This window comes from Theropithecus gelada, chromosome 10, assembly GCF_003255815.1.
Source record: "Theropithecus gelada isolate Dixy chromosome 10, Tgel_1.0, whole genome shotgun sequence".
NCBI classification, from domain to species: domain Eukaryota; kingdom Metazoa; phylum Chordata; class Mammalia; order Primates; family Cercopithecidae; genus Theropithecus; species Theropithecus gelada.
The window spans coordinates 26,403,416-26,411,798 of NC_037678.1; the positions used below are offsets into that span (position 1 = coordinate 26,403,416).

The following is an 8,383-nucleotide window of genomic DNA, read 5'->3' on the forward strand; positions in this document are numbered from 1 at the left end:
CAGGAGCTTTGCGGCTCCAGGATTGGGTTTAGGTGTTTATTTCGTGTTGATTTGGGGGTATTACATGTTTCAGACCCCGAAATGTTGACTTCTTTGGCTTGTTTTTGTCTGATATACCACAATGGGAGTGTGCTCAAATTAAGCTGTGGAACATCCTTTAGATACTGGGTTCAAGCGATTTTCTCCTTCCTTGATGTTCACTTAGGGGGGAGGTGTCAGAAAGTCTGGGAAGATCCATAGTGGAAAAAGTTTACCTTTATTTCGTGGAAACTGATGGCCAGCTCCCTTCTGCCCAGGACTTCTGGAGAAGGCCAGCCCTACCAATTGCTTAAATACCTCCCATCTCCAGCCCTTCAGTAAATATTTAAGTGATTCATTAAATATTTAAACCTTAAGAAAGTAGAGTACCCCAGTGGAACTTGAATTTGGCAAGAATTTAAGTTTGAGAGTAGCTGGTCAGTAGAACAAGTGTGGTAGATTGGGTAACATGCTATGATTTTTAAGGGTTTTTTGTTTTGTTTTGTTTGTTTTCCTTAAACAGAGTTAACAATAATTAATTTGAACAAAGAAGGAAAATGTTGAGTGATTAGCATGCATAATGTGAACGCTGTTCCATGACTTGTTCAGCCATAGCCTCAATTTGACATACTGGACTATGAATCCTGAAGACTGGTATACGGTTACGGCACTGCGGTTACTTTTCTCATTCCAACAGCTATAGAACATTTTGAATAGTGTTTTAAAATTTTATTTTAATGAAAGTTAAGAAAAAAACCCTTACTTATACACTAAAGAAAATAAACATAAAATGGTCTGCCGCCTGCCTGGCAAAAGTCCCATGGCCTGATCCTGGCCAGCGGGAGCAGCTGATGTTGAAGAGCAGGGGCCAGATGCAGCTGAGCTGCCAGCCACCTAGATGTGGTTCCCTGGTGTCACGGTCTAGGTGAAGGATGGTGCAGAGCCAGTGTTCTGACCAGCATCCCAGTGGGGTCCCAGCCACTGCAAGATGTTACTGGCCTACTGTGATTCGGGCTCCAGCTGGCAGGACAGCTTGTAGCTGCAGGACAGTGAGGCAGCTGTGAGGCCACCATGAGTCACACATCAGGTCCCCTCTCAGTGCCTGCCCAGCTGGAATCCTGGGTCCCCAGCAGTCCCCATGCAACAGGGCTTGATGCTGGCCATGGAGTCATGGCCATAGGCTCTCTGCTGCTGTCCACAGGAGAGCCTCCTCTAGGCCAGGTGGGGTGGCTGACACCTGTACTGTCAGTACTTTGGGAGGCTGTGTGGGGTGGATTGCTTGAGGCCAGGACTTTGAGACCAGCCTGGACAACATCGTGAAACCCCATCTGTACCAGAACAACAACAGCAGAACAACAGGACATGGTGTCTGCACATGCTGTACCATGTCCTGGGACATGGTGTACCACAGTAGTCCCAGCTGCTTGAGAGGCTGAGGAAGGGTTTGAGCCCAGAAGACAGACGTTGCAGTGAGCAGAGATGGTGACACTGCAGTGCAGCCTGGGCGACAGAGCCAGACCACATTAAAAATAAAAATGGAGAGCCTTCTCCCACCCTCTGCCCGTCCCCTAGGCCCTCACCTCTCCTTGTCACTGAGCTGCTCCATTCTTGAGAAATAGGTGACAAATTTCTCAAGAGGCCAAAGCCTGTAATTCATGGCAGCCACTTGGAGCAGCTGCATTTCCTGCAGAATTCGGACCTCCTAGAGACAGAGGAGAGGTTGCTGACAGGGCCTGGGTGGAAGATGCTGAGAGCACTTTTGGTAGGCAGGGAGAAGGGGCTGATGCCTGGGGCAGTTTTCTGAGGGGGCCCCATGCAGCCCCCAGCCTGTTCTCAGAGTTGGATGTAAAAAGCCCCTCCTGCAGGAACTGGTCTTTGATTCCATTCCATTTCCCGCTTTCTCCACTGGGATAGTTCTCCTCCTCCTGTGTGTGTCAACCCCTCCCAGTAAACCTAAGATGTAGAGGATGGAGCCAGGGAGTGTCCTGTCCAGGGTGGACTGTGACGTCCACATCCCCACCCTCATCCAACGTGAGTGCCCCAGCTGCTCACCTTCCTTCTCTTGTTGGTGTTGCCCTGGAAGGCAGACAGAGTCTATCAGAAAGGGCCCTGGCCCACAACTAGCCCCACCCCACCCATTCCCATGCTGCATTACTGCCAGGGCCACCAGAGTCAGGGGATGTGCACATGACAGGACTTGGATCTGCCCCAGGCTCCGGGCTCTAGAGCAGGGGCATAGGAGCTGAGGCTCAGGGACTTTCTGCCCCAACCCTCTGTGATAACAGACAGGAAAACTGAGATCTCTCATAGAAAGAAAGCGCTCAGTGACCCTGGAACTGCCTGCCCTTGGAGAGGCTCAATTTCACTGGCCTGTTACGGGACTACTCTAGGGAAAGGCTAAGTCCAGCTCAGCCAACACCTCAGCAGCTTTGCAGTCAGGCAGCTCTGTAGCTTCACCACTCGGGAATAGGGACTGGTGGCTGCTATGGAGCCTCCATCACCGAAAGGTGATGAGATGGGCCTGACACCCCCACCTACAGGAGCAGCTGTGAGGCTCTGAGTGGTTTGCCAAGGTCTGAGATCTAAGGGCTCGGTCCACGACCCTCTCCTCCCAAGCCTCAGGATCCTGGTTCCCAACCAGCCTGCCCCAGGCTCACTCACATCCAGATCATCCGGGATGGCTGAATCCAACCTCTGTCACACAGTCAGAAAATCCCCCAGGAAGGGGACCACGCCCCGTGCCAAGGATGGGTGAGGAGTTGGTACATGTAGTGGTGATGAGTATTGGCCCTCAGTTGCCTGCCCAAGGTTCTGTCTCATGAAATCCCATCAGCCCCTGTCTCCCAGAACCCCCCTCTCCAGGTCTCCTGGTTGGAGTAGTCAAAGATACTCAGCTGCCTTTCCCAATTCTCTGCCTCCTCTATCCCAGCTGACCTCTAAGTCTAGCAGGCACGCCTAGTTACCTCTATGGTAGGATTTTAACAATTCACAAGGGCATGTGGTCCCAGCCTTACCCTTCCCCACATCCACTCTGAGTCCAGCTTTCCCAGACCCTTGCTCTGGTCTCTCAAATGGAGGTTTTCCAGACCCAGTGTCCACAGGAGGACAGGGCTGGGGAGGAAGTCCCTGTGGTCTTGACATGGAGGCCTCCAGCTGGCGGGGAAGGGAGCCCTGTCCTCAGATCCCCTGCGGCCTCTCCACGCCAAAGCCTCACTCACCTTCTTCTGCCTCCACAGCCTCATCTGGCCTCTCTGGGGGTTCCTCTCCTGGGTGGCCACCTTCAAGCTCCCCGCCTGCCAGGTGTCAGTGACGGAGACAGTGAGGCTCTCTTCCCTTCCCCCAGTTACGTCCTAGCCACCCCGCACTTGGATCCCCAGGGACTGGTGTGAGTCGCCTGGCACGGTGCTATTACCACTGGCCCAGCTCCACACTCCGTGTGTGTCACCCAGTCATGCAACTGGGCCTGCCTGAGACTGTATCCTCTTTTGTAAAGAGCAATGAAAACCACAGCTACCTCACAAGGCCACCTGAGTACTCTTTCCTGTAGCTGTTGCCATTGTTCTCACCCTCATCCCTCTGAGAAGAACTAGGCATGAGCGCCAGCAAATTATTTTCTTTTCTTGAACCTCATTTCCATCCTGTGAGGGCTGCACTACAGGCTCAGCATCCCTTCATTTTCCAGATGAGGGGAATGACTCCTCAAAGACCCGAAAGAGAAGGCACCTCCTCCCCATCCTGGAAGCTCTGTCCCGCTGCCTTCACCCCATATCCCAGCACCACCACCCATCATGGTCATGTTCTCTGGAATCTCTTGAGTGTCTAGGTCTCCAGCCAGGCACAGTAGTGATGGGAAAGGGACAGGGCGGTTTAGGAGACCTGGTTAGGTAGCACCTGCCTATCCGAGCCCCACTGGAGTCTGTGCCACACAAACCGGGTTTGAGCCATGCCAAAGGTTTTGCCTCGCCAACGATCCCCCAGGGGAGTTCCGTGCACAGAACTCTCTTCCTCCACGCAGGAAGTGGCCTCCTGAGGCATCATTCTCTGATGGACATGGTTGGGTTTTCCAGAATCTTGGGTTGGGTGACATGTTGCCTTCTCATTTGCATGGAGGATTCTGAGATCTGGTCAGGGAGGATCCCCTAGGAATGCATGAATCCCCCAGATACTTGTCATGAGCTTGTGTCACTGCTAACTGGTGAGAATCCTGTGACATGACCGTTTTCGGGTGTCTGCAAAGGGCAGAGCAGGGAGTCCCGGCAAACACATATGTCTGTTCCAAGTATGCCCATTGGTACCCAAAGCTGGGCGGCCCACTGGACTCCCTGGCACATGAACTTCCTCTGTTGTTCCCCCTCTCCCCCAGTGTGGGCAGAAGCCCCTGCCCATGGAGATGCGCTGCAGACAGAAGCAGCAGCAGAGGCCTGGCTTTCTCAGGAATTGCCGGCCAGTTTGTGGAAGGAAGAAAGTCCCACCTACCATGACCATCCCCCAGCCTGGAGGAAGCTCCATGCCAGCAGCATGGACCATCATGGGAGCCAGAGCCCTGCTAATGCTGCAACTCATCACCCCCACTCCGCAGCCCAGCAGCCATTGCCACATCCCATTTCCAGGGCCTCCTGCCCCTGTGCCCCCACGTGCCCATGGACCCACACACCTCTCTTCATGTTGGCCCAAGGTAGGCATGGAGGGAATTTTTCAAGTCCACTTTTAGTATGTAAGTCAAAACAAAACAAAAAATAACCACTGCACACCAGGTCCAATGCCCTTCCAAACTCACTCTTTCCTCTGACCCTTAAACACTTGTCCTGCATCTCCCAGACTCCACTGTACCTTGATCAGCAGGTCCCTCTTCACTGCAGTGTCTTTTTCGCAGAGTTCTTTTAGATATTTTGTGCTTTTGCTATGGACAGAGGAAAGAAAGAAGGGTAAATTTGGGAATAACTGGGCAGATTTGTGAGTTCCAATCCAATCCGTTTTGTTTGAAAACCCAGAGAATCCCAACTTCCTGAGTGAGTGTTTCCAGTGGGGTCCTCTGATGACAAGGGCTCCAGAGGACCAGGGTGGGACCTGTCATGCTCCTCCCCTGGCCCATCTCCACTTCACATGAGCCCCTGCGTGTTCACAGTTAGCTTCCAGCTGGACACAGTTCCACTGCTGGGTGCAAACACCTGACACCCTCCAGTTGGCTCTAGTCTGTTCCTGATGGTTAAAAATCCTTAGTCCCGAGTTGGAAATCCTTGCCTAGAAGTCCAGGGCAGCTTAGTGACCACACCCACCAGCCCATTCCTACCTCCAGTGTCCCTGGTCTCCAAGAACCTTTCAGAATCGTTGAGGGCACATGGGGAGACCTATGGGTCCCTAGGTCCACCCAGGTGCTCCCATGGAGAGAGCCCCCCTCACCTGGTCACTGCTGCCCATGTCTTGTGTAGCCGATGTATTGGGTCGCTGCACAGAGCAGAGACAATGGCGTGCACTGAGGAGAAGTTGTTGAGACTTAGGCACTCCTGGAGAGGGAAGAGTGAGCTGTGAGGTCCAGAGTTGGAGCCCGGCCCACTTCAGCCTCAGCCCCCTCTGCTGAGATCTCCCCTCCTGGTCGAAGCAAAGGCCCAGGGAGCCTCAGGAGGGCACACCTGGGTCCGAGTGAATGTCAGTCATCTAGGAGGATTGTAGTTTAACCCAAGGGAGAGCCCAGGTCGGAAGTGAGCAGCCCCCACTGGGCCATGGGTGTCAAGGTCAGTGAAGCTCTGGCAAGAAGGCCTAGCGGATGTGCAGGGCTCAGACCAGAGATACAGATGCCAATCCTGAAAGCCGATGGAGGAGACAGTTCCCCGTTTTTAAAGAGGGAATCCTCAGGCCCAACCATGGCTTACCCTAGCCACCTTGATCCAGTGCTCCACCACCCTGGCCCTGTCGCAAGCCCTCATGCTGTGGTCCCCGAGGCAGGGGGTGGTGACACAGTTGGTGAGCCTGTTGAAGTGTGCGATGGTGGCACGAACTGTGGGTGCCACGTGCTCATTCTGCTTCTTCTGTTGTTGACCCCAGATGCAGCTGAGGCATTCGTAGAGCACCACCTTCTTGAACAGCTCCTTTTGGGGAGGAGGAGAGTGTCACGGATAGAGCACATCCCGACTCTTGAGTCACCCACGGTCCCAGGCAGGGACTGAGCTCACAGTCATCCATGGTCTCTGGCAGGAACCGAGGTGGAGCTCAGAAAGGTTTAAAATGGGCTCCAGATGTGTGGGAGTCCCTGGGTTTGATTTTCTGCCCACCGAGGGCCCTGAATGCATTATGGCCCAGAACCCAACAAGAGTGGGGAGAGAGAGAGACATTTTCTCCAAGTGGCTCAGGCCTGCCCGTCCTAAGGCCTCATCTTGCTCCCATCCCAATCAGCCTCTTCTCCTTCTCTCCATACTGGTGCAATTTCCTTGTGGCAGCTGCAACTATGGGCTCTATTTGGGTGTCTGCCATAGAATCTAGTATGCATTAGGTACCTAATAAGCACTGAGGGTAGTGAGGCTCCTGAGCAGCTGGGTGAGTGACCCACGGCCCTGCCTGCGCCTCAGTGAGCACCTGCCCTGTCCTGCTTTTGGTCCATCCCCTGTCATTCAGTCTGCATAGTCACTCTGTGTAGCTGGCACGGGCGATGTCCCATCTCTGCTGTCCACATGCAGACAGGGAAGGCTTGTGAGTGAGGAAACTCATCCAGATCTCATGGTTGGTAAGAAGTGGGGCTGACATTCGACCCAGGGCATTGGCCGCTCCTCAGAGAGAGGCTGGTCTGAGACAGGTGGTGACAGAGGCACAGCCTGCGAAGCCCAGCTGCTCACCACATCCATGAGGGTCAGCTGCTCTGCCAGCAGCCTGGGAGGGAAGGTCGTGATGTCAGGCAGCTCCTCAGGGGGTTGGTTCTTTACAGGACAGGGACAGGGTGACTCTGGGGCTGATTGTGGCTCCAGCACTGTCCCTGGAGGGGGCCCTTCCCCTGGTGCTGGTGCTGGTGCTGAATGTAGATATCCTGGTGCACCCAGGGCTGCAGGTGATTCTGGCTCCAGAGCAGGCCCCAGGTCCGCCAGCAGTGGTGGTGCTGGCTCCAGGGCCAGCATTGTTAATGCGTGTTGCCCAGGAAGTGGAGCAGGATCTGGAAAAGGAGAAAAGGTCACGACACCAGTCACTTTTTACTGGGCTTTCCAAGCACAGAAATGACCGGATGGAATGTAAGGGAATTGTATCCCCAAACCACCACCCCTGGAAAGTCTTCCAGACTGCAAGCCACCTCACCATCTGGCTTGGCCTCGTTGGGCTCCGGAAGCACCAACTGGCCTAGGACAAGTTCCTGGTGGTCCTCCACGCCCAGTCCAGGCCAGGCGAAGTTGCTGAAGGCCAGCTTTATCCGGAAAGATGACCGTTGTGGGGGCTGATAGCAAACTGAAGTGTTTTCAAGGGGCCAGGTGAACAAAATGGAGGTCGTGGTGCTGGTGATGGAGTGGACAGCTGAGTCAGAGGCCTGGCCTTCTCCCACACAACCCTCCAGGGCACCCTTGTGTGGTTCTGGGTCCCTGGCCTGTTCCTGCCTGTGTAGAGGACAGCCCCACCCTACCCCAAGCCATCAGTGCTGTCCTGGAAGGGGCAGACCTGGCCATGCAGCAGGACTGTACAGACCCTTGTGCACCCCGGTGTCCCACTGACATTCTCTTCCCAAAGGCCCTGGAGCACAGCTCTGTGCACCTGGACACTCAAGACTGCAGCTCCAGGCTGATTTGTGAGCAGGTTGCTCATCAAAGCTCCAGCTCTGGGTCTGCTGGTCCTGGGGTTAGGAGGATAGGGGCAGATGTAGAGTGGAGGAGGACAGGAAGAGATGGGAAGTCACGGTGCTTGGGATGGGTCTCTTGATGGCCAGCTGTGACCCCAGCCTCACCTCTACTTTGCGGGGAACCTAAGTCTCCATTTACAGAACTCACTATTTCCCTCTTGCAGGAGAAGTCTCCAGATGTCAGCCTTCTCGTGGGAATTTTAAGAAGTATGAGCCCCAGGGCTCCTTGAGTCTCTCCCCAGTCAGAGTCTACATTTTTGCCCCATGTTTTGTGGGTGAAAAAGCCCTTCAGAATCCTAAATCCACCCAGTTTATACTTGTTGCTGGGCTCCATCATTCTAGTCAGAGTCTGGGAGGATGCCACCATACATAGAGGAGGCCATGAGTGTTTCACCTCTAACATTCTGTAGATATGACCTGTTCATTCTGTCAACTGTGAGTGCGTGACTCCTGAGTAGAATCGAGTCCCAGGGATTGTCATCTGCTTTATGAAATTGTGCCAAGCCACAAGAAGAACATTGCACAAATCAGGTGTTTTGTATGTATGTGTTGAAT

At 53.9% G+C, this 8,383-nt stretch overlaps 1 protein-coding gene across 1 annotated transcript; it reads right to left on the reverse strand.

Annotated features, from left to right (window-relative positions):
• Nucleotides 1–788: 788 nt before the first annotated feature.
• On the reverse strand, nt 789–7,794 carry LOC112632870 (ral-GDS-related protein-like). The gene is given in 13 exon segments (XM_025398995.1): nt 789–934; nt 937–1,057; nt 1,256–1,346; nt 1,599–1,720; nt 2,071–2,094; nt 2,680–2,755; nt 3,238–3,311; nt 4,849–4,918; nt 5,419–5,522; nt 5,889–6,104; nt 6,846–7,156; nt 7,297–7,490; nt 7,616–7,794. Coding segments are annotated over 13 exon segments (1,728 nt in total).
• Between the last annotated feature and the right edge of the window lie 589 nt (nt 7,795–8,383).